This window comes from Aquila chrysaetos, chromosome 5, assembly GCF_900496995.4.
Source record: "Aquila chrysaetos chrysaetos chromosome 5, bAquChr1.4, whole genome shotgun sequence".
NCBI lineage: Eukaryota > Metazoa > Chordata > Aves > Accipitriformes > Accipitridae > Aquila > Aquila chrysaetos.
The window spans coordinates 33,758,094-33,784,939 of record NC_044008.1 but is presented as its reverse complement, the minus strand read 5'-3'; the positions used below and the strand labels follow the sequence as shown (position 1 = coordinate 33,784,939).

The following is a 26,846-nucleotide window of genomic DNA, read 5'->3' as shown; positions in this document are numbered from 1 at the left end:
ACTTAGATTCTGTTCTGCCAGGCAAGCTGTCTCCCAGGCGGCATATTCCCCAGTGGTAAGGGAACTTCTAGATTGTAGCCCTTTCTTCCTTTCCTTTTTCTTAAGTAATCTGCAGGTATGTGAGCGAATAGCAGTGGATAAGACACAGACTGCAAACCAACCTTTTCTCATGACAGTAACATAATTTTCATTGATCTTCCTCTGATCTCTCAAACACCTCTGAGGTCCCACTGGCTCCTGGCTGCTCACAAGAAAAAGGCCAGACTTTATACTGATTTAGAGAAAGACACACTGAACAGCCGAAGGTTGTAAAGGTTTGGCATTTCTCAGTCACGCAGCAGGACTACTTAGATGATTACCCTGGAATTCACAGTGGAGTTGAAAATTCTGTGTTTTAAACCAATAGAAACTTATGATTTAATTTGTGGTACACAAAATGGCAAAATATATGCTTGGTGCAATATTCCAGCAGAACTACTGGTAATTTTCATCATCATAAATACAATCATAAACCAGCACGCCTGGTTAGAGAGACTGTTGATAGAAAATCAGACTGAGACGTAAGAATTAAAATTTCTAATAAAATTTCATCAAGCATCTGTAAAGCTTTTAAAAACCAATACACTCATGATACGGTTGTACGGTTATTCCGGAGATTCCAAAGAGATGTTATTTGGCATGTAAATAAAATACCTAGAGCACCCACATACTTAATCATTTTCTTACCTTCAAATGTGGAACAAAGTGTTTTTGATGAATAAGGAAGCCTTGGGTTTTTTTAAAGTGTGTGTTTGAACAGATTTTGTAAGAGACTAGAGTGAGTATATCTTTATCTATGCACACATCAGTATTGTCAGAAAAAGAGATTTGTTACCTTACTGCAGCTCACAATTGATTTTCTTAGCCAGTTTACACTTCTCGTATGAAAATAACAGATGACATAAACGGGAGCTAACAGGGACTGTGGGCAGAATTTTGACATATTTTACATATATCTCAGTGGTCACATCACACCTCTCCTTCATATCCGCATCCCGGAGGATACTAGATCAACTGCTGAGGTACTTTCAAGAGTCTGAGTCTCAATTTGTTATTTTAGTTCTTATTTTTAAAGCTTCAACCTTTTAAAGAAAGGTTGAATCCCTACTCTGACCAGAATGGCCAGTACGTTGAGGGTTTATTCATTATTCAAACTCGTGGGGGGATTTAGAGCTTTTTGTTTCTGAAGGCAGTTTGCATGTGTTGTGTCTCCCTCTGTGCCAGTTCTGTAGGCACCTCTCGGTCACCTTGCTGCTTAAGTAGGTATGCTACGGCTGGTATAAAACACAATGATAATGCAATGGATCTGATAAGGAAGGACACATTTTTATCCCTGTTTGACTCCGTACTCCTGGTATTCCCTGACTGTTAACAACACTCATACTCTGGGACCTATTCTATAATAGAGCTTACTGCGTCACTGAAGGCACTGGAAATGCATATGTCACAAAGTTCTCTGCATCGCTGCTAAGTCCATGAGTTCAGGTGTCTGCAGGACGTGCTTTGGTGGATTTTGGATCTAGCGAGTGCATCCAGAAATCTATTCTATGGTGAGTTGTTACTGTAAAGTTCAGTCAGTGGAAGTTGATCTTTTAAGAAACCCACATCCCAAAGGAATTATCAGGAGGGGGAGAATGCGTTGTGTTTCATCTTCAGGGTCTAAGCATTTGTTTGGAATCCCAGCTGTTCTCTTTGATGGCGAGAGAGGAGATTGCAGTCAGTTATGTTGAGAGTCAGAGGCGCTGGTGTAAGTCAACAGGAACTCCACAAGATAGGGAAGCCCTACTAACCTAAAATTGGTGTCACCAAGAGCATAAGCAAGGACCAGACTGAGTATTTAATGTTTTGATATGCCCCTAGAAACAGTCTTTGTTTATCAGGCAGCCTGCACTACTCAAAGGGTTAACATCTTATTATTTGAACTGGGATCCAATTCCTTTCTTTATACTGTGGGCAACTTACACAGATGTCAGATTACCTATAATGTATTGTGACAAAATACATTGTTGCTAATTTGTAAACAATACAAGTTGCTAATTTGTAAACAGTAAACTGGGATTAGCAGAACCTCCACTGTTGGCAAGGCCAACACTGTTAGCCAAGTCCTTTTATGGAAATGATTCAAAACTTTACTGCAAATAATTCTGGAAATTCAAGTAGTCAGTAATGAAAATACACTGCTGTGAAACCCAGAAATACCAGAGACATTGTTCTTCCATCAGATGAATGTAGCAATTTCCTCTGTGTGAATTTTCTCCTCCTTTTTTGTTGTTCTTACTAAACAGACATTGATGAATGCTCAGATGGCTTTGTTCAGTGTGACAGCCGTGCTAACTGCATTAACCTGCCTGGTTGGTACCACTGCGAATGCAGAGACGGCTACCATGACAATGGGATGTTTTCACCAAGTGGAGAATCCTGTGAAGGTCAGTATCTAAAAAAGGTGGGGTAGTGTTATGACTCGCATTACAGTAATGTCTAGTATCTCTGTACTGGTCAAGTATTGTCTTGGACACTGTATCAATGCAAGTTAAACCTTGAGCCAAAGCAATAGTCTAAATAAGCGTCATAAACAAAAGGCAAAAGAATATGAGGTATGAATATTCCTAACATATAGGTGGAGCATTAGTGGCCATTTCTATGATTTGCTAAGATAATATGTGAACTCAGGCATGGTGCTTAAAAAGCAGTTTCTCTGGCCCTGCATCTGCTTCTGTGCATGGTCCTTTCAGAATCGATTTCCCGTGGGCTGATAGCCTGCACTGTAATCTGTCCCTCCACAGTAACCTGTTTATATGTCAGGTTCTTTATGTGTAGAAACGGGCCTCAATCCAGACCTCAGTCCCTCCACTTCATTCCTTGTACACTGAAACAGTCTGTGATGAAAAGATTTCCCATTGCAAAGAACGATTATGCAGCCCTGACCCCCTTACCCACACCTGGGTTAAAACCGCGGTGCTTCTCGGGTGCGCAGGCTAACTGCTTGTAGACAGCTGCGATTTGAAGAACAACCCTACAGACTGGGGAGCTCAGTGGACTTAGGGCTGGGGCAAGGTGCAGGGGACAAGGAGATGGGCAGGTTTTCTTTGTTTATGAATGATGTTAGAGAGAACAGCAGGTTAGTAAGAAGACAGTTGTTTGCAGATGCAGATCTCTCAGCACGGAATGTTATTCAGCTCTTAAAATAGTGCATGCTGCTGGTCTTAAGTAAGAGAACCAACCAGTCTGTTTTGCCGTGGACTACTTAGGGCAAAATTAGTAGCCTTTCTCCCTTCTGTCTCTGAGTGCTGAAATATTCAGCGCTCACACAGTGTAAGCTTTCCTACCTTGCTGTTTAAACTCACATTGGTGGGCTGCATTGGTCCCAAAGGGAAGCAATTGAATTAATTTCACTAAGGCAGACAGACAGACAGTTCTCCAGGAGCGAGAATGACCTTTTCGGTATCCCCATCATCAATACTTTATTTCAACACATTTTCGCCACTGCTGAAAGCCTGTATTCCCAGGAGGAATCAGCTATTTGAGGCAGCCACTGCTTTCATAAGTCGAGCTTTCTTTGTCAAGAACTAACTAAATGTCAGTGTTAGCTGGCCAGGTGTTAGGACAAGAAGGTGCAAAGAAGAAGTTGTGATCCCTCTGATAATAACGTTGCCCTTCTGTCACTCGTGGCACAGGTAATACTCTAGACAGGCATTTATGGAAATATTCTCAGTACCCCAAGTTTTATCTTCAATGTCAATAAACATTTGTCCTGTGGGTTGAAGATAGTGGTTTGGCACATGCTACCTCAAGAGATATACGTGATACAAAGTGACTCTGTTAAGATGTGTGCAAACAAGCAACAATTAAGCAGCAATTTCTAAGCAAATGAAAAGCCAAGGAAAAAGAAATATGGGGATTGCTACGTGTATGCAGAAGTGGCAATTATTAGAATGTTTTGACCATTTCTACAAAGCACCAGCAGCTCTTTATTAAACATACACAGAGGATAACAAGTAATTAGAATTAAATCACAGATGCCAGGAAATTATCTTCATTGCTGATAACCCTAGTTACTAACAGTGGAACACTTTCAGTTTGATTGATTGCAGCTCCAAATTTTGGAATGCGTAGCAACTTGAGATGGGAAGGAAAGTTAGATATTTTATTAGTCTTACCACATCACTTTTTATTGGATTGAAGCCCGTGACATTGTGTCTCAGACAGAAAATAAAACCTGAAAAGGTATGAAGAGACTGCCTAAAATCCATTGCAGTATGGAAAGTTGAACTTCCAGTAGCAAAGCACAGTAGCGCAAAAGCAGTTGGCTTGTCTGCTGTCAGAACTTCCCACAGTGAGAGATGCCCCTACTGGGTTTAAAGACATAAGAAAATGGATTTCTTTCGTCACTTCTTCAGTATCCCCTAGTTAGACATGATTAGATTGAGCTGCTGGTGGATGGTCTTTTAGATACTCACTGTAATGGGGGAGCAGCTTCCAGGCTATACTAATCTCAGATTTAAAATCTCAGTTCTCCACTTCTCACCTTCAACTGTATGAGCTTCTTGCTGTATCCAGGACCAGTGTCCTCTGAAGCTTTCTGGCTTCTGCAGGTGCTACAGCTTGCAGAGCTGTAGAAGGAACAGTGCAGAATTACACAGAAGAGAAACTGGTCCTCTTGGTGAACAAAGAATTTAAACTTCATGGGGATTAGGAAATGTTCTTTGAGGGCTTGTCCCTTTTGCTTTCTAAGAGGACTACTTCAAAGCAGTGTTTTATATTGAGTGCACAATAGGCTTGGCTTTGGCTCATCTTTTGGAAGTTTTAGTCGCTTTGAAGAAAGTTCCCTCTTTCAGTGGAGAAAACCTTTAAAAGCCAAGGAAGTGTGTGTTCAAATCTTTTCTTTCTTGATTGTTCTATATGGTCTGCCTCAAAACTGGGTCTGTTTATGTCCCCTGGACATGTACTGATAGTACTACAGAGAGCACTTTTGTGATCAGTGTTAGTCAGCTCCTTGTTTCCTTCAGCAAAGCCTCCAATTTTAACAATTCAGGTGGAAACACCTCTGCTAAGGTCACAGAAATGCAGGAGCATTTCCTTAAAATCCTTATTTGAACAGAATACCAAACCCGCACCTACCCCTTTTGCTGAAAATGGTCCCATCAGGACATCATACTAAATATTCCTAGCTCTCTAGCTCCTTGGTAGCATTAGACTTTGTCAGTGCTTGATAATGAAATAATAGTTGCTGAATTGCCTGTTTTACACATATATTGACCTTGGCTACTGCTGCTTCTTTGGCACAACTGAGAATATTGAGTATTTTGACTAATGTCCTTGAATGCAGAGATTCATAATCCCATTTTATTGTACCTACAGGCAACAGAAGACCTAGAGATTCCTTTGCTATTAGTTTTGCTTCACATTATACTCTTCGGTAGACCTGTGGTCTCTATAACAATTACCGAGAGAAATGATGGGAAATGCAGCTGTAGGGCTTCAACCTCTTAGCACCACTTGCTGCTTTTCCCTTGGAAATGGAATTATGTTATGCATCATCATATTTCCAGAAAAGTGGTGAAATATCAGCCACTTAGTCTTTGAGAACTGCATGGCTTTGCAAAGTCTTAAATGTTATATATATGTAAATATAGCATTCAGCATGGTATATCACCTGGTACCTTCCTCTTTGCCGCCCTACAGCTTTTCTTTATAGTTTCTTTACACAGTCTTACTGGTGCTCTGAAGGTTGTCTCTCATGTACCATTTCATAAAGGAGAGCTAGACTAAGATAGTAGGTATTGCAGCCTCAAGCTTCATTGCATTAAAAAACTGGAACCACTGAGGGCAAAATCCCAAAATAAGAATGTTCAGGCCCAGTTAATATTTGTTCTGCAGTTGTGTGAGATCCTGGTTCCTTTGAATTTGTCCCCTGCAATGTCTAAAAGCTTCCAAAATCAGCTGAAGAAAGAGGCTGTATTGGTTTGTGCCAGAACAGTGCAGGTTATGCCTCATCAGTTGCTGGACATTTTGCATACTTCCACGTCCGAAGAATAGCTCACCTAATTAATGCAGTCCCTTAGGACTTACCAAGAGTATCTGGCAGGTACCAGCTGTTGTTGATGCAGAATATGAGATCAACATACTTTCACTCTCAGCAGGTACCACATTCTTTAAATGAGACAGGTGGAAATGAAAGGATTGGAAAGTATCAATCCAGAATGCCCAATTCAATAAGGATCTTTTTTTTGGTTGTAAGGTCTTACCTGTATGTGATCTCACAGTTTAGGATTTCTGTTCTGAAATGTCTTGTTATGTTTTTCTTCTGCCATCCTGCTTCCAGAAGTAGAATCAATTCCTTCTCTGTGTGATAGAGCAGGCTGCCTGACAACACAGAGGGTTGGGGCTCTACTGGAACAACATCTTCCACAATCCAGGATAATGAGGGGTGGAGGCGTATTACGAGACTCAGGATGCTCCCCAGCCTTAATGAATGAACAGAGTCCAAAATGGTCACTTCAGCATCCACGTCTGTGGATCTGGAAAGCAGAGGAATTGCTGACTGTCAGGATGTCTGAATTTATCTCACAGTACATCTGGTATTTTAACTAGTACAGGAAATTTCTTGTAGTTCAAAAACCGCTGTCAGTTTGGAGTCCTACACTTGGATCTTTCTACAGTGCTGGTAATGTTTAACAGAAGCTTTGTTACTGATAGCACTTAAGGAGACAGGAAATAAAGAATTGCTACTCTTCAGCAGGAAATCTTACTAGCACTCATAAAGCTCCACTGAAATCCTTTTGCCTTTATTCATGATCTTAAAAGGTCCACAAATAAAGTGACCTTTTTTCCATCCATCCCAAACAGAGCGATAGGCATTAAGGCTTCATTATTGAGTTTGGGAACCCAACTTAAGCATCACCAAACAGAAGGCAGATATGGAGACACATTAGTATTTAAATATTCTGGAATGTGGGCAGAGTACAAAATTGACAGGGTTTCTCATCTTTTATAAAAGGACTAATAAAACAGAAACTTGACCACTGCATTTTACAAGATGGGAATTTGAATACATTTGCTGTATCAGGAAGCAACATTTCTGTGAAGCTGGTGTTACCAGCATCTGAAGTCTCAGCTCTTCATCTTCCACATCTGCTAAGCACTCTGACAGCTGGCTTGCATGAACTCACGAATAAATTATTCACAATTCACTTGCTCTTTGAAGAATGATGACATCAGTCAATAGATTTACTTAGGACAGAGAAGAACAGAAACCTAACTTTCTGCTCAGATGCGCTTGGGCTCCCTATCAAATGCACGCCTTCCTTTTTTTGCCTGAAGCAAAAAGTACTCAGGTATCCTGATGTTGTCACCTTGCTGAGCTAATGCTACTCCTCAGAGCTAAGGTAACGGAGAAACTTCAGTTGCTTCAGAGCAAAGGAACTGTTCACCCTCCCAACCCGTCTCTTCCAACAGCATATTTCTCAGTGATACAAATGTTCATCTTTTCTTTACATAGATGACGCTCTAACTGATATCAGAATGATTCTGGTAGGAAATCATGTCTGAGGGAGACTTTGGGGGGCTTTATGTGAATGTCCTGCACTTAAGTCTGGATAGCTTATCAGAGGAGGGAAAGTTGCAACTTTCCATCAGCTATATCAGAATGGGTCTCTGAGCCCTTTGTCACTTCCTAGCAAGGTGTACACAGTTGGTTTTTTTTCCTAATTGTGCCTTGTTCGTGTTCCTTGTGAGTTCATTGCGAGTTTTCTCATCTGTCATTATCAATATTGTATTTGTGGGATTTTGTCCAAAATATTATTGAGCTGTCATTTTTTTTAGAGCTATCCACGGTAGCTCCGAGATCTCTTTCCAGAATAGATCTAAAAGACTGATTTGAGTTTTGAACGGGTATTTCCCCATGCACCTTACAATTGAATCTCATCTGACATATTATTGCTTACTCAGTCAATATCATGAAATACTTCTATATTTCACTGTCAGTTGTTTGTTTTTAACACTTTCTTATCAACAGTCTTTTTCATCTCACTGTTCATCCATTCCCCCAGATGACTGAGTATATTGAGCAGCACACATTCTGGCACAGATTCTTGGGGAACTCCCTTGGGACGACTCTCCATTGTGACAACCTGACCATTTGTTGCTGCCTTTTATTACTTACCAATTAACCTGCTATTAATCTGTGGGTCAATGACCTCTTTTATTCCATGGCACGTAGTTCATTTAAGGCCATGTATTATGCAAGGGAGCTCATGAAGTTTTCAAATAAAAGTATTACAGTATATGAAATGTATCCCCCCTTTAAAGTCTTTTTAATTAGTATAGTATACATTTACTCTCAATCTATAATATAGTATCTTTAAACAATCTTCTTTCTATCTGAAAACATGTTATCCTTTTGGTTGCTAGTTTTAACTAATCTTTAAAACATCATTATTTTAACATAATTCCCTCCGTGAAACTAAGCACTACCACAGAGATTTTCTGCAGCCTTTTAAATTCCTTTAAGGATGTTGAACTTGCATACATTTTGGTCACTGTTGGTCACCAATACAGAGCAGTTGCTCAGTAGAGACATTTCGAATCAGAGTCTGTACACTGCTCAGGGCCAAGTCAAAAGGTGCTTTGTCCCTTTGGGATTCTTTGACTATCTGTTCCAAGAAACAGTCAGTAAATCTGTTAAATACAGCCTTGGGTCACAACCTGGTGGGGCAATTGAAATTCCCATTTTTATGGAGCATTCTGCCTTTGCAGTCTCTCAAACATTGCAAATGGCGTTTAGTCATGCCAGGTACTGTCACCATTTTCTATGGCTTTAGTCCAATATTTTTCCTCTGTAGGCATGAAATTACTTGTGATGCAATTAACTCCTAGCTTTCTGTAACACGTATCACTACTTCTTCATCCATGGTACTCCTTTGTCATTGCAATATTAAGTTCTACCCAGGGACAATGGTAAGAAAAGGAAAATTCTTAAAAGTGTGCCAGATCAAAGCTGCTGTAATTTTTAATGTAGGTTAGATAAATAACAACTGGTCCTCAATTTAGCACTAGAAAACTAGTTACATTTTGTTTCTGTTTTTTTCTGAGGCAAACCTCCAAGTCTTTTGAGATCTAATGTTCTAATGTCATAACATTCAAGCTGCTTGATTCTTAAGCAGGGTGTTGTAAATAGCCTGAAGTGAATTATTTGTTGTTTTGTTGGGGCTTTTTTGTTGTTTGGTTTTGTTTTTTTTTTTTTAAATAATATGAGAGCAATAATAACATGCCTCTGTGGCTGGATATACTGGAAATAAGCAACCTGTAATCCTTCCCTTTTTCAGACACAAAAGATGCAGCATACCCTGTCCACATGGTTATGGAAATTGGAGAGCTGGTTATGGCTGTAAACAAAATGTCAGTAACAAACCACCATCCATTATAAATCCAAAGTCAAAAAGCTGAACAAAGTTTTGCTTGGTATGGATGATTTGTGTGGAAGTTCTTTGCAGATAATGCCTGAAGTCTGATGTGGATGAATAATGCAGATGAGAATTTCGTGCATACAAAGTTTGTGTTTCTCTTGCTGCGTTATAAACACACTGCTGTTTCTGATAAGGTTAGAATCAAAACATAAATAGCTCCTGCTTTGACCAGCGATATTTAAATTGCCCTATCCAGAACATTTATTTTCATGAATCAAACAACTGAAAAAACAAGGTTGGGATTTTTCGTAAATTCCCAATCTTGGATAACCTCGGCTCGATACCAGAGTCAATGATGAAACCTCAATTATTTTCAGTAACAGCGCACTAACCATTACCGTGTTGAAAATCGAACCCCAGAAGCCTTTTTCTCATGGGAAAATTGTGAAATACACTTGTACACAAGTGCCAAATGCAGCCTTAGTGTTTATAGGGTCACCATTTGTTGTTTAAAGGAAACTGTTCTTATTTACATGACAGCTGAACTTCATCCAAGTATCTCATTAAATATGGCTGCTTCCAGTCAAGTGGCCAGGTTGTTGAGAAGTGATATTATTCATTTATGATACTACCTATGTGAAAGCTTTGTACAAAAGTGTGTTTTAAACAAACGAACACGAGGGTCTGAAAGTAATTTATTAGAAATTACTTCAATAATAAAGAGATTCCTGCTGTTAATCTGAATCATTATATTTAAATAGGATTTGCGTTTCTTCTCTTTATTGCATAACTTGAAACCAGTTAGACTGTGAGCCTATGGGGATCTTAATTTTATATTGCCAGACTGTATTATTTTCAGGATGGATTTAAGAGAAAATATAGGAATGAGAAAGCGGCTCTTCCACCCCTCTGCTCTGCCCAGACCAGCAACACAAACCATTCCTGCTGGCTGCTTGTCTAAAAACCTTCAAGGCTGGAGAGGGGACAGGCTCCGCGGGGCCGTGGGTTCCGCTGGTGATGTATCCGTGCTGTTCGGGTGGGTTTCCCGGTCTGAGGTGCCGGTGACGTTTCAGCTGTTCAGGTCCATGCGAACAGCCACGCTGACTTGGGTTCATGATCCCAGTTATCTTCTGCCCTATCGCAACAGTGACCGACTCCAGATGCTTCAGAAGGTAGCGAGGTAGAAGACGTGGAGATCTGAGACGATTTGCCTGTTCTGGGTTGTCTGATACGTAAATAAGGGCACCATAGACCCTAATGCATGAAATGTAATCTCTCTTCCAAAATCTGTTAGCATTGCAAATTGAATATGCTTGCTAGCCTTATACACTTTGGGCTATGCAATTTTTTTCCCCTTTTAACATTCAGTGGCAGTGAGTGTCATAGTTTGTTTATGCATTGTATGAAAAGTTATTTCCTTTTATCAGGCTTAAATTTGTTGTCTTTCAGTTTCATTCACTGTCCCTTGTCTTGTGTGTTAGGCAATATGAAGAACAAAAGCTCTCAACATGTCTTCTCCGGAGTATTCATTAGTTTTTTCATTATTTCCCTTGCTGATGTTCTTTTAGAGATGAACAATCTATTTCTTTTCAGTTCTTCTCAAATGATATTTTCCTTGTCTTTTCCATAAGCCCTAGTAATTTTGCGATACTTTTTTTTGAGATGGTGCCACTGTTACTGCACACAGTATTTGAAGGAAACCCACAATGCTGCTTATTTATACAATGGAATTCTAATAATTTCCCTGCTGTTTTTCATCCCAATTCATATTCATGTTAGCAACTGGTTTACTTTTTTTTTTGACTGCAGCCACACTTGGAATTGAAATTATAATTGAGTTATTTTGCTTTAAACTGAATGTGCTTGAGGTGAATTGGAGATTTCATTTCCATTATTGAACTCAAAGCTGTGTGTTTTATTAAGTTTTTATGCTGATGGTGAAAGGTACATGCATGACCATATTGCTTATTTTGTCTTGTACTGATCTGTTGGACAGCTAAATATCACAACGCTACTTTTTAATGAACTCTAATTAAGAGCTTGGGCCAGACTGTTGTGAAATTGTATTTAGAGTTGAACTCAGTGTATCGATATTTAAAATCGCAATACATCTAGTCTTTACTCTTCTAGTGTTTTCCATGTTTTATCGCATATAGCTGTTTACTTCATGCCCTTTCAAAGCTTTTCTCCCAGATAACTTTTCTCCATATGGACAGCTGAAAAAGCTAAATAAAGGCTGTTCAAGTAGAAGGCAGTGTGTGCTGCTAGTTTGCCCTTGCAAAATAATTTTGTGTACCTTGATGAAGTAGACCTTTAAAGGTACTCTTGAATTCTTTGAGATATGATTGTTTTGACGTCATTTACCTTTCTGCACTGGAGACATTAATTTTTTTTCTTTAATTTGTATGCTAGACACAAGGGCTATAGATGTCCCTGCAACTTGAATAATTAAAATATTCTAGTTTGCACACCCTAATAAATGATGCAACTTAAAGCATGGTGTGCTTGCTTAAATGAGCTTACAGGTCAGACGTCACCTTTCACATTAACTTCTCACAAGTGAATTCAAATGTGCTAGACAGAGCCAGCAAAAGGTTTTGAAAACAAGATTCTGCAGCTTTTCTTTAACTGCATGTCTCATGGACAGCTGCCACAAACTAATTCTCTTTAGGGAGCTGAGAATTATTTTTGTTCTTATGTTTCCTGTGATTTCTTCACTCTACCTACCTTACTCAATGGCATACACTTAGAAAGATGTATAGAAAAACTCAAAATACCATGTTTTAAAAGTTTTATCTGGCTTGAAAAATACTTTTTGTGAACTCATAAGTTATTTCTCCCCGTTCTGGTGAAGTGCAAATTAATTTTCAGCTGAAGTCTTTAATGGCCAAGAATCATTTATATTGACTGCCGCAAGAACATTTTTGTTAATTGAATGTGGTCTGAGAGCATTACATGGCATGTTTTTGCAGACATTGATGAATGTGGAACTGGAAGGCATAGCTGTGCCAATGACACTGTTTGCTTTAACTTGGATGGTGGGTACGACTGTCGATGTCCCCATGGCAAGAACTGCACAGGAGACTGTATCCATGAAGACAAAATCAAGCACAACGGTCAGATTTGGGTGCTGGAGAATGACAGATGCTCTGTCTGCTCGTGCCAGGTCAGTAGAAATAGAACTAGCTGCTTCTGCAAGGTGGTGGTAGTGATGAAAGGAAGAGTAGCATGATTCAAGTGAAATTCCTGGTTTAGCTGCCTTGTCAGGCGTGCTTGTAGTGCTACAGAAAAATGGAATTGTTTATTACAAACAGTTTTGGGGAGAGCTACTCTCTCCAGTCTGCATGAGTGGAACTTCCATGGGAGGTTTATTTTATGATACTGGGAGAAGGATGATGGTACTATTTTCTTACCAGAGATACCACCTGTGTTTTCTGGGTGGGAGTAACGGCATTTTGATGCAAAGAAACTGTGTGTCTAGACACATATTGGCGTTGGTGACTGACGCCAGTATCTCTAGCAGCTGGCTATAAATAGAAGTAGGTTCTGTATCTGCAGAGTAATTCAGCTTAGCTTTCTCAAATGTTAGCTGTGGGAACCTGGATCTCAAGCTAAATGCTGATGGAGAATGAAGGCCCAATACACTGCTGACAAAGTCCTAAGCATTTCAGCAGCTCAGGTTTCATGGGCGTGAATTTAATTTCAGACTACCTATCATCTTCCTTACATGAATAATTACAGATGAGAGGGACTGATCTGGAAGTTTAAACCAAGACTTGACTAGCATCTGTATAAGAATGACATAAACTTAGTGCAATACATTAAAATTTGTCCCTTGGGAAAGACACCCTTGGGTTTCACCAACTTAGGTGAGAGCTGTCTGAAGGTTGGTTGTATGAAGGATGTATATAAGACAACAGGGGAACTTTTTGGTAGTTACTGAGTGTGTATTGTGGTTTCTGCCTCTGTTTGAATTGTATTTTGACAAGGTTATTGTATAGTCAAAAAACTCGTGAGCTGCTAGTGGCTTAGAATCATGAAAAAAAAAATCAAATTTTGGTACCAGTACGGCCGGAGTTGATCACGTTTTTGCCATCGCTCTATGCCTGTCTTCCAACAACAGAGTGGATATGTGATGTGCCGGCGAATGGTCTGTGACTGTGAAAATCCCACCGTGGACCTATTTTGCTGTCCTGAATGTGACCCAAGGCTCAGCAGTCAATGTTTACATCAGAGCGGGGAGCTTTCCTACAACAGCGGTGACTCCTGGATACAGAACTGTCAGCAGTGTCGCTGCTTGGTAAGGCTCCTGATTACAGCAGCAGAGACAGGAGGGGAAAAGGATATGAGATATTCTGATCTGTGAATAGTTAATTTTCATGCATTAGCATCCATTTAATTTCCTCTGGAGTATGCATATAATCGAAATCTGATTTTCATGGATATTTGTCAGTATTGTCAAGTTCCAGTCAAAAATGCATTTTGACACAATAGACACAATAGAAATTATTTAATCATGAGACTGTTCTAGCAAAGAGTGGAGGTCATTTGGATATGGCACCTACACAGCAACACTCATGTGTTCACTCATTCAGAGACTGAAGAAGCTGTATAAGGAAATTCTAAATATGTATTTATTATCATGGTGGATAATTTCAAAGATGCTGGTAGACTAAAAATTGTTTATTCATTCAGACATTCTGAGTAACAGAAAAATAATAAGACTTGATGCATTTTTCAAAATGGTGAAATGAGGTTTGAAAAAAAAAAAACTGTTAAAGCTTGTGATCTTTTTCTTAGGCATGTATTTCAGAGTCAGAGAAAAAACTATTCTGCATAATGCCACTCAGGAAGTTTTCGTGACAGAAAAAAATCCCAAGATAAAACCGACTAGCTTTTATCACCTGTTATCTCCAAATGTAAAGCCTAGTCCATCTAGCAGCTTTCCTTTGTCAGAGTATCATGAATAACAGCCAGAAACCAATTTCTGTAGACACTGTGCTTTCAGTGTTACCACTGGTAAAATCCAGCAAAATAGACTCCCAGGTGGTTCATTAAATGTCTTAAAAACAAACCAAAACCACCTACAGTTTGGGATCTCGATAGATGTCTCTTTTTTCAAGATGCTACTTCTGTAAATAAAGCCTGCTTTCTTTCAGTTGTCAGGGATTTTTTTGGGTGACGACATATTGTCTACTCCTTGCACTGTCCATCACTACAAAAAATAAATTGAAATATCAAGATCAGTGACTGGTTTTAAGATTGCTTTCATTCTTACCATCATGTGATTCAAAAAGACAAAAATTGACCCAGATGAGAATTTTGCAAAAGAATAACTTCGCAATACTTTCTGCAACAAGAGGAGTAAATTTTCAGCTATGGCAAATCCCTGGGAATTTTTTTCAGCTTTTGCTCTGGAGATATTGAACTCATCATTCTCAAAGCCTTGGATCCAGTTTTTGTGAATACTTCTTTTCTAGAGCCAAATGCAATTCTCTTTGCCCCGCTTAAATCTGGACCACTCAGTCTGTGCTCAAATATGCTGAATAAGTTGGAGGTCAGAGATGGACCCGCTCCAAAAGAAATATGGATTAATGACTTCTGTGAAGTCTTTTCTTTGACCAATAGATCTGAAACTTTGGCCCTTGTCCAGAGTTGAAGGGAAGCTGACCCCAGCTTCTAGTAACTGATGTGAATAATTAGACATCTTTAGGTTTGTGTACAGGCATACAGGAACTTCCCCTAAGAATATTCTGGCCCGACACGAGTCTCTCTTTTGACCTTTTCATACCATGACTGTACTGAACCCATCATGCAGAAAGTGTGATTAAGTTTGGAAGTTCAGGTATTCTCATTGTAACATCCTAAATGGATGGTAAGGGGGTGGAGGTCCTCTTACTGAAAACACGCTGGTGTTCCTTGCTGCATTGGGCTGCTGGTAGCTTGACACCCTTAGTCCAGCCACTGCATTTGTAACCGTGGCCAAGATAAACTCTAGCCCATCCAGAGCTGAACTTGAGGGCTTTCTATGGCAAACCGACAGTCCGAATAGAAGTAAGAACTAGGTGAAACTGGAGATTTCATTTTTTGCAGTAGAGCCCTGTTACGGCTTCTGTCACTTGCAGAAGTAGGACTTCGCAAGGACGTAGCCATATTCCACATATTCCAATTTTCAGCTGCAGCTTGATGCAGAGCGTGTTGAAATAATTTAACTCTAATACACTTCCTGAACAGCATGCAGAAAAAAGCACCCAACTTGCTGTGTCTCTCACAGGGAGTGAATATCAGTGTTCTCTGCACTGACTTCTGAATAGGACCAGATGGATACAACTAGCCAGCTAAGAAACAGACTGCTGAGTCAGAGGAACAGATAATGAAAGAAAAGAAGAGCTAACAATCTTCTCTTGTTCTCGTCCCATTTGTAAACAGCAAGGTGAAGTTGACTGCTGGCCCTTGCCGTGCCCGGAGGTGGATTGTGAATTCAGCGTCCTCCCCGAGAACGAGTGCTGCCTGCGCTGTGTCACTGACCCCTGCCAAGCGGACACCATTCGCAATGACATCACTAAAACCTGTCTGGATGAAACCAATGTCGTTCGCTTCACTGGATCTTCTTGGATCAAGCACGGCACAGAGTGCACCCTCTGCCAGTGCAAGGTAAAGAGCATAAAAATTAAGCAGAGATGCTTCTCTCCCAGCTTGTTCTGTGGTATATAAATGTTAATGCACTGAGTCCGGTCGGTGGATAGTTGGTGTCTGCGCTAGTTTTAAAGCAGCGGAGATAACAGTAAAAGTGTTCAGCTTAGTTAACTTTACTCTTGCTTGTGCTAGAAGGGTGGTTTAATGTGCTAGCAGGTCAGAAGCACGACAACAGCCCGTGCCGCAGTGTGCTGCGGACACGGTAGTGGGCTTTGCTTTTCCACCAGGATAGCTCAATTCAGGTTTGATCACAGTTCTTACTATATAGCTCCATGCTATCTTGAGAACATATGCAATAACAAAGAGGTATGTAAGACTAGACTTCACACAAGAAATTTGTTCTGTGTGATACTATAGCGTTATCAGAACTGATTGAATTGCTTTTGAGAATAATAATTGCTTTGAGAATTAAAGGACTAGTTACATGGTTACACAGCTTTCTTGCTTTAAAATGAATAGTAGAATCAACATAATGTTTAGAACATTTAATAGTTTTTGTAGTCAAAGGAATTCATTGTCTGAGGAGAAAAATTAGTGGCTATGGGCTTATGTGAATTCTGGCATCTTTTTTTAAAGATGCAAAAGAAAAGAAGGTTAAAATAAGTTTTCCCATTCAAAATAAGCCTGTAAGGTGAATTGTATTTTCCATCATCCAGTACTGAAGAATGACAGAGTGTTTCCGCAGTAGCCAAAGGGAGAGAGACAGCAGGATTCATCCAGAAATCTTTGATTATTACTGAAATTCACAGTTGATTTTGGTCTTTATCCTATGTCCTTCCCAAGGAAGATACTTGCCAAACTCGTAGTACATGGTACAATTAACTACTTTGAAAAAGTGCTCATAATAAATAATCTAACTTCAACACCTCCTGGGAGAGATGGGGAGTAACAGATCATGTAGCAGAAGCTGTCAAGCACCACCTTCTTCCTCCACTTTGCCTGACGCAATACTGTGTGCAACGGCGGTTGCTGCTGTCGAGGCAGAGTCCTTTTACGAGGGAAGCGGTACGTGCCAAGTAAGCGTAGGCATTTGTCTTGACGTCAGAATGGGTTGGTGGTTAGAACAAAATGATGTGACCTGACAGAGTGGCTGATGGTTAGAAAGCCAGCTGCTGCCCAAAGGATGTTGAAACAGGCTTATGTGCAGAAACCCATACTTCTGGGGTCTGTAGCTGGCGGCATACCCCAATTCCAATGCTGGAAGTTACTTTTTGCTTGGGCAAGTTGCTGAGGTTTTTGTGCCTCCGCTTCCCCATCTGTAAGACAAATAGTTATGTGTGATTCTTCTCTAAAGCACTTTTGCGATTTGGTGACGGGAAACGTGTTCTCATTGTTGTGTAGCAAATCAGTGGCAATGCAGAAGCCATGTGTCAGTTCTGCTGATGGCCACCCGTGTGCTGCTCCCATCTGCCCTTTTCTCTTAAGCAAAGACTGAACCTTAAGCGTTGACTAATTTCTATTCAGTGTAAACACCTACATAGGCTAATAAAATCCATTGCTGCATTGTGAACATATGTAAGATTAAAACAGATACTCTGCCAAAACCCATAGATTTAATACAGCTCAGGTGTGAATCTGCATAAAAGTGAAGATGTACCACTTTGTCCCTCAGCAAGCCAAATCTTACTCAGTTTTCTTTACAGAGCAGTTTTCTTTTTGAAATACACTATCATCTGCTCATATTGGCAGCATTTTAATATTGTAGTTCTGCCTGCAAGAAGCCCGCTCCCTCCAGATCAGGTTAATCAGGCTGTGCCCAGTTTGTGTAGTTCTCCATCATCTCATTCGTCCTGTGTCACCCCACTCTTTTCCTGCAGAGCATCACATGGAAGGTCAAAGCTCCAGTCTAAGCCTCTCTAAGCAAGCTATAGCAAAATAGGTTTACACAAATCCTTTAAGAATTCAGAAACCCGGGCATCAGCTAAAGCTGACTTAACCACAAAACCATTTCAAATCACAAGTAAAGAAGGTGGGCAGTAAGATTGTCTAACCTCCTGTAACAGAAGGAGTGAAAGAAAATGTTGGAATGATTCAGACCATGGTCTTTATTCAGTCCTGGCCGTTCAGTTAACTAAACATACTTGGAGTAATTTAAAAATAATACACACTTTTATTTGCATTGTAAGAATCAGACTTAAAAAAAGAAGTAGTAGAGGTGCAGAAAATTATTTCTCCGGTACTTTAATGATGTCCATAGCCAATCTGTTCCCTTAATTGCTAAAATTCTCAGAAGAATGTCTGGCCTATCAGGAAGAACTTTATGGATTAATGTTTGCTGGTGTTACAGCCAGGTTGTATTAACTTGAAGCATTCAGGGCTAAATAAAACCCAGAGTCCCTTCTGGCTGATCTAAATAAAACTCCCAAGCTCCCTGTCTTGTTCAAGAGCTTTGTATACTTGAGCAGACGCCTGATACCTTTATGTCGGGAGCATTTCTTCCAGTGATCCCAGCTTCTTTCAGTTTGACTATTGTAGCTCTGGGATACAGACCACAGCAAAGCAAGCAATTAGAGGAATCATAATAGCCCGTTCCCTTGGGCAAGGGAAGGACATGACGACAATGTCGTGAATCCAATCAAAACCTGTCGATGTCTTGTATTTTACAAATCTGTACGTTCAAATCTGATGGGGGTTTGCAAATGGCTGAGCTTGTTAAATTGACTTGGTTTGTACAAAATGCTAATTGTTTCAATTCTTTCCTTTTTTCCTTCCTTTAGAATGGCCACGTCTGTTGCTCAGTGGACCCACAGTGCCTTCAGGAACTGTGACACCAACAACCATCTCTCACAAGCAGTTTCTGGTTAAAGAATTTTCCTTCACAAAAAAGACCTTTAGACCAAAAATTGTACAAAATTAAAACTAAAATTAGATTGGTTTTGTCCATCTAAAGTGCAGATATATGATGAACTCCGTTACCTGAATCAGCGTGAAATTTATGGGACTCAAGATAAGCTTGGATGTGTAAACCTTTGTATGAGGTTAGGCCCAAATCTTCTGGCTATTTGTCTGTCTGACATCATTATGCAGAATATTTAGGTTAGTGTAAAGTGACACATTGTAATGCTGTACATAACGATGTCAAGATCCAAAATCAACTAGGAGCTCTTACAGGGTCTTCCGAAGCTTTGAGAGTCCAACACTTGACCAGATGCAGAGATTTTTACCTAATCACAGTTGCATCTGCACAAATGTGTTTGATTGCTCACTGCAGAATTTAGCAGATGTTTGAGTAAAAGGATGAAGCCTTCAGGAATAAAGAACCTAGCAGCTAAGATGTGATATGTACAGTATGTGCGCTGGAAAAAAAAAAAAAAGATAGAAGTTATTGTAAAAACAAAAAAACTAAAAAAAAAAAAAAAAAAAAAACCAAAAAAGAAAAACCGTGATGCACAGGCATGGCTTCTTAATGTTTTCTGATGGGAAAAGTCATCAATATTTCCTTGTTTTACTGCACTTACTATTATTTCTTGATTGAATTTGTTCAGTATAAGCTCGTTATTGTGCAAATTTAAATAAATATTTCTCTTACCTTACATTTCTGTTTGTGCTGCCTTTCCTTTTCAGGGATGTCATTTTCATGCGTGTTGTTACTGTTCCTTCTTTGCCAGCATGCCTAGGCAGCTGGGCCATACAGGTAGAGTATCGCTGGTCTAGCTCCTCTACGTATGGGAGCGTCTTCCCGGCTCAACCTTATGCCTATTATGTCTTATCTTTGTTATTCTTCTGGGAACACATAAATAACTTCATACATCTGAGTCATTACAGTGGCTAGAACAGAAAATTCATGTGCCAGCGGGATGCTGTCACCCAGAGTGGGAACAGACCATTTGTGTGTGACTTGCATCTGTTCAGATTTGCAGGGAATCTTCTCCAGATTCCTCCTCTCTCCAGCTGCCCTGGGTTGGTTTGTCTTTCTATAAGCTCCACAGCTGTTTTTGTTGTTTGTGTAAAGTATCTTAATGCGTGGGGATCACTGCAATATGCAAACCCTGTTTTCACTACTGTACTGTTGGGACAATAAATAAAAGAGGCTACGTGACCAAAGCTATGTTATTGTGGAAGAGAAATAAAGAATAAAGCAGTGCTTACAAATTACGGGCTGAAAAGGCTGAATTTGTAAGGAATGCATCATGAACAGTGGAGGCAAAACAGGAGAGGAGGAAACTGCCCAAGATGACAGCATCCTTTAAATACTGCTTTAGTAGTCATGTTCTTCTCAAAGCGCTTTGCTGCTCTTCAGCATCTCTCTTGCCTGTTCAGTAGATCGTCATGCAACCTGGACAGGCAAAACTTCCATTAATATTACCCCTGTGTATTATAAAGTTACAAGGGAAGTCCATGTATATTTTTTTTTACAAACAGAATTATTTTCCTGCAAACAGATGCTACTTCACAGTGTTTCATGTACAGCAGGAGATCAAAGGAATGCCGTGCAACTGCATGTATCTGGTAGGTATTCCCTTGAGCCCTAGTGTCTGCTGAGTAGTGGATGTTTATGGAGCAGGGAATACAAGAGATGCCAGGCCACTGAATGAAAATAATACAAACAAAACCAAGAAACTAAAAATCTGAAAAAAAATATGCAACCGCCCCAAACTGACAGTCTACATTGGACCATTAAAGCTATGAAGATTTTCAGACCAAATAAACCCTTTTCCTCACCTAGTCCATAAATAACAGGTACTCAAGGGTTTTACTGGATTGTCCCGTTCCTGGCAAGCTGCAAAGTTTTTAAAGAAGAGTGTCAGCTCCTTGAAAAAGAAACTGTTTTCTGTACAGTGTTTTCTTGCCTGCTAGTTATTGTCAGGAGGTCATGTTTTCCCCTCGGATGCAGAGGCACATCTCCAGTGGATTTCAGCGGCAGCTGCGTGGCTATTTCTGAGAGAAGGTTTAGCAGAAGGTGCTACCGTTTAAGAATTGCACTTCAATTTCATTCAAGAAAAGGTGTAAGATAGACATAGGAAATACATGAAGACCAGACTTCTTTTTTTTGAAAAAAGTTAACATTTTTCAAGGGCAGAATCCTTGGGCTCTGGCAGAGGCTGTAGAAAGCGCTGAAGGAGCGCAGTGGAGCTGGTAGAGAGAAGGGCAGATATCCACAGAACAGTTGTAAGCATTCCTGCTTTGGGTCCATGGATAGGTAAGTTACAGGTAAGGCAAGTGTCCCTGCTTTTTATCTCTTTCGGTGCATCCACTGACATCGGATTTAGAGCTGTAACAAATACGAGAACTGGAAGGAAAATAATCTCCAAATTTTTTCTCAATCCTTTCTCAAATGCAGAGTAATACTGGTGGTTAATCCCAGCTTTTAATCGAAACTAAAATGGCGTATAGATGGAAAACAAGCATCTCTTTCCTTTTTTTGCCTACCCTGAGCTAAGTGTTGTAGGATCTTTCTGCTATTGTAGGTTCGTGAAGCACAGTGCAACACACTAAGAAAGAGGCCAAGAACTGAGACTTAAAATAATAGCTAAAACTTGAATCAAATCCTTGGAGAGACAGTCAGTGTTACACATATGTAAAGAGCAGAAGTCATACTGCTGAGCAAAGCTGGAAGTCCCTGCTAAATAAAAAATGAGAATGGGTTGAGTGAATATTATCTAATTTATCAATGTTCAAGGTTACTAATCAGTTGGGAGTTCTAAAGGTCAGCAAAGTCCAATGAGGCATCTCGGTGACCCTTGTTTTAATTCCCTTTCACCCCCTCTTCCCCATCTCCCTCCTGTTCAGTCAAGCCAGTATTTAGTAGCTCAAGTTTTTAATTTTCCTCGAAAAGTAAATTTAAATATTATTAAAAATTGATGTCTAATTTCCAGGCCTAAATTATCTGTCAGACGATATAGTCCATAAAAAAAAAAATTATATTTCTGAACGATGCAGGTACGTTGTGCTCTGTTACTGGCCTTTCATTATTGATGCAGTGTTTGCAGTACCAGAATTCAATAACTTCCATAAAGGAATTGTCACCTCTCTGCAGAGTAATTGCCCTAAGTTAATAGACCTACAGATATAAAGGCGGAGACGTCTTCGGTTACAATGCTGACTTCAATGCTATGGTGAAACAGGTCGACAAAAAGCAGCAGTGTTGTAAACGGTTGAAAAGGGAGCTAACTCCGCAGCTGCACATTTGTGGTACTCACAGATTTACCGTGGGCACGAACAGGGGGCTGGCTGCCTCAGCCCTCCTTACGGCTAAGGACGCCTTTGCCTTCCGTGAGCGCTCCACCTTTATCGGCGCAACTGGGGAAATACGGTCATTAAGTCGTAGCTGAAATACTAGCCACCGCTTTTTTCTAGGGTGCCTAAAAGTGGGTATTTGTGCAGGGAGTGCTGTAAAACTGCCCTCCTTCAGTGCCGGCACAGGGTCTTGCCATTAACTGCGTCGGGCTACGGCAGATTCACCCTGGGGCACCTCGGAGAAGCGCAACCCTGTGAGCCACGGAGCCCAGATCTCGGATCCCGCTGACTTCAAACGCGGGATGTGTATGGCGTGGCATCGTCTCCTCCGTGGGCACGGTGAGTCCGTGACCTCGAACGGGTCACCCGTGTCCCCGCGGTGGGGAAGTGCTCAGCCGCGGGGTAGGCTGCGTGGGACAGGCAGCACTCGTGGGTCTCCCCGAAAGCGGAGGGGACTCCCGCTGCGGCACAGTGACGGTGCTCGGCTCACGTGGCCTCTCAACAGGCGGGGACTCCCTCGCTTTCTCAGATAAAAATAGCAGGAGCTTTAAAGTAGGGCTCAGCTAGTTATTTTTTAATAGTGAAACTTACTTACAGGCAAATGCAGTTTCACTTGTCCCCAAACCAGTTAATAATTTAAGTTAAAAAAATCACCAGATAGCTTTTGCCAACTGTATAAAGAAAATGTTTCAGAGTAATATGAGTGAGAAGACTAGAGCAGCTCTGGCATCTCCTGAGTGGGTGACCCGTGGAGAAGCATCTCGTCTTCAGTGCGCCGGTAAAGCCCACCGCAGTTGCGTCTTCTGCCCAAGTCACAGCCATATTCGCCAAGTCACAGTCCTGGCAATCTCTTCTGTTGCTATTTTAATTTCTAATTAAAAATTTAAAACTTCTTGTTGCTTTAGCATGGTGGCCAAATCTCTGTCCTGGGAGAAAAGACAGAGTGTACCATTGGATTTTTGAGTAAGAAGTGTTTTAGAGAGGGCCTGAAAAGAAAAAGACAACGTTGTAAACCCCGTTTCTCAGATCTCTGTGCCCTGGCTGTCCATCAGCCATGTGAACAGCCACTAGCATGTCAGCGTATTTCACTTTTTTGTTTTTGTCAGTATGCTGCTAATGCAAAATGATAAAAATAAAAAATCAATTGTTAAAATCAATTACTCATCTAGGTCTGCACTAATCACTATTTTCTTATTGCCAGAGTTTAAACAGTCTGTAAAATGACAAATAGGCATTGTTTACTATAACAGGAGATTTGCAACCCTATATTCTACTACTCTGTTCATAGATTATTTCTATAACATGAGACTTCAACTACTACAAACCCTAATAATCTATTGATCACATAATATTTCATCCATAAGAGAACAAAACTCAATAACTATGCTTCATCTTAAAATCTGTCTTCATCAGTAACCTCATTTTACCATTTTGGACTTCCAAGGTAACTCCCAGGATGTCATTTATGTATCAGCGGTATTGCTTGGAACCGTAAAATAACATTGTTTAAGGGCTTACTTTAGGACTGAGTCATATTTGTAAACCAAAATAACTAGAACTGCATCACCACAGCTAGAGCATCCGTCTAAATAGAACAGCAGAAACAAAGTACTGACTCAAGTGCAATTTCGTGGCAGGGAGGGAAGGCAATTTCATTGAGGGGAGAGGGGAACAAAATAGAAAAACAACCAGCAATCCCACCGATGCTAACTCAGTCCTGTCCCTCTTTTAATGACTGCTGATCTGAACAAGAAGAAGGATACAGCCTTTTGCATGGCTACCTTAGTTCTTAGAAGAAGCTCCTCAGCTGATGCTGCTTTTGAATATTTCATCCGACTGAGCGGGCCACAGCCCTTTCCTGTTTATTTTCCTAATGCCTTTGGTAAAAATGTAAAAAAAAAAAAAAAGGCAAAAAAAAAAAAAATGCTTAGGACCATCACAATGCAAACAGTTTTTTTCCCAAGGTTGGGACTGGCCCACTTCAAAGCCAGGCACCGCACCGCAGCTGGAGCACCCTGCCGCAGGCAAGCTGCGGGCACCGGTCCGGTGGGTGGGGGGAGCGGCACCCCAGCTAAAGGTGTCTTTGTGCAGTTCTGCTCTTTTATTAGCTATGTGTAATTGGGTCCTCCATAAGCTGTGGCCGGAATGACCCAGCTCAAGATGGTTCCCCTTGCAAGGCAAAAACCTCCCCTTTTGGCTGCCGTACATGGATTTGGCAAGTCGAGTGGTTAGTGCAGAGGGATGTAGGGCTAGGACTGGGAATGTCCCAGGAGCTCCCGTATCACCCCAACATGTGCAGCCCACAGCCTAGGAAAGGTGAGGTCTGCCTTCAAGTCCGGAACAAAAAGTTCTTATTGTCTGAAAAATATTTTTCCCCTGGGAAGAGGCAAGAAGCCAGGCCCTTTATTTGCTTTCCAAGGCAAAAATCCTGTGTTCGCCTCATTCCCACTGGCCGCGGACAAAATATGACTGCTCACAAACACCCCTCAAAGCGCAGCCCCCTCACCGCTTTGGTGTTTCGTGCTCATGTGGCTCTGCAGAAGTCACTCCCATCAACCCAGAGCGAGCCCCCTCCCACGGCCGGCTTTCCCTCTGCGGGACTTTTTTGGGGAGATGCCTGCCGATGCCGCCTTGCAGGTGGTCCCTGCGTGGCCTGGCCCGGGCAGCCCCTCTTCCCCTGCCCAGCCGGGTCAGGCTGGTGACGAATGGATGTCAAAGCCCAGCTAATGCACATGGTGTGAAAATTTGGCCTTGCAGACATTGCCGGTGGCAAGGTGAGGGGGTAATATTGATACTGCTTAAATGATCTTTTTTTAATTAGTCTGTTTTGCAATTTTAAATTTCCACTGGGTAATAATTACGTTTGATGGGCCCTGATGCTCCTGTGAAGAACACAGCAGGTGAGGAAGAAATAATTCTTTCCTCAGTTGGCAAACTTGAGAGGCTGCTCAGCTGCTGCTGCCTTCAAAGGAAGGAGAAATGCAACCCACAGAGCCTGTGATCCCACTGAAACCAGCACAACTCAGCAGAAACACATATCGCACCTAAACCAGTCCCTGCCTGCTCCGGGCAGCTCCTGCCCTCCAGCCTCAGCGGCAAGAGCGCTTGCTTTTAACATCCCTGTCACACCAAATTAACTCCTTCAGCACAAAGCTATTGGCTTAGCTTCCTCTGGCTGGAAATAGACTGGGGAAAGGGCGACATACTGGGGTTTGCTACTACATTACCCTCTGCTTGGCGTTTTATTCAGAAAATGATGTGCTGCTCCTGCCTGCGTCTCCTTTACGGGCACCAGTATCAGCACCTGGCAGACGACTTTCAGTGCTGGCCTATCTCAGCACAGCACTGATGGTTCTTGTAACAGATCATCTTATCCTGCCGTGTCTTCAAACTTTCTTACATGGAATTTATCACTCCTTGGGCTAGAGATTACCTGTCTTGCTTTAGAGGTTTCAGCCAGTGTTAACCATCCATTTACAAAACCTAAAATATATACATTCCCACTGTGCATTTGATATGTTCCTAGGAAGCTGCACAATTAACATCACTGAATTTGGATAAATTTGGAGTCAAATTCTTACTTTAATCCCAGTTTTCACAGTTCAGACTCATCTCTATTTCCTATTGCTCTGGGACTTGAACCAGACTGAGAAAGTGGTCGCTGGAAGCCTAATTATCTTTGTTTTTCTTCTGAATGAGGATTAAAGCAAATCAAGGATCCAGGCTTTTTTTTTTTTTAACAGAAGCAGCTTCCAAAATCTGCAGCCCAGGAGGCCAGTTTTCACCCCCACGCTCACAGATCTAAATTCTTGAATCACCTTACACCAAAATTTAAAATGCTTCATCAATTCCCAGCAAAGCTGTAGATATTCAGACATTTATACAGTCCATTTAAGTGATCTTTTTATAGCAAGTTTTCGTCATTTGTGTGGCTTTCAAATGATTTTTGCATGCTTCATGTGTTTGAATTGCTTCTTGTGGGTAATATCCATTTGCACATAAAGCTTCTCAGCTGTTGCATTTGACTTTCTTGAGCTTAGAATTTAAGTTTCATATATGAAATATATCCTTGTGTACACCTGGTCAGCAGAAGCAAATCCTACAAAGAGCTGAATTTGGCCCAGTACACACAATAGTGAGGGCAAACTTGTGCTGGATTTAGTATTTGAAACGGTTTCTGTGTTTTATTGTGTTCCTCAGCTGTGTTCCAGCAGTTTTGCATTAATCTAGTTTGTAAGTGTAAACCTGGATTTCTGAACGATCAATCAGTACAAGGTCAACTGCAGCCATCGCCTGCATGGTGTGAATCAAAACTGAAGACACGTGGACATTTGTAACAATATAGAAAAGCAGAGATTTCACTGCAACCAAAATGCTTTTCATGTACAAAAATAAATATACAGAATGGTTTCAAGTGAATTAGGTAATAAATTTTTCCCCAGCTTTAGTGAGAGCAAGATCAGAGGAAAGCTTAGATGTGAATTTATAGTGTATTTCCTGAGTGCTGTACTGCTCTACACCAAAAAATCC

At 40.9% G+C, this 26,846-nt stretch overlaps 1 protein-coding gene across 1 annotated transcript in view; it reads left to right on the top strand.

The window, feature by feature from the left end:
• The window catches only part of NELL2 (neural EGFL like 2), a 155,662-nt gene extending 135,990 nt beyond the window's left edge, over positions 1-19,672 (top strand). Inside the window, exons 16-20 of the mRNA XM_030015236.2 lie at positions 2,325-2,465; positions 12,416-12,609; positions 13,567-13,743; positions 15,873-16,097; positions 18,857-19,672. Of these exons, the coding sequence (XP_029871096.1) occupies positions 2,325-2,465; positions 12,416-12,609; positions 13,567-13,743; positions 15,873-16,097; positions 18,857-18,907 (788 nt within the window). The 3' untranslated portion in view covers positions 18,908-19,672. The remainder of the gene's footprint in view (positions 1-2,324; positions 2,466-12,415; positions 12,610-13,566; positions 13,744-15,872; positions 16,098-18,856) is intronic.
• The last annotated feature ends 7,174 nt before the right edge of the window (positions 19,673-26,846 follow it).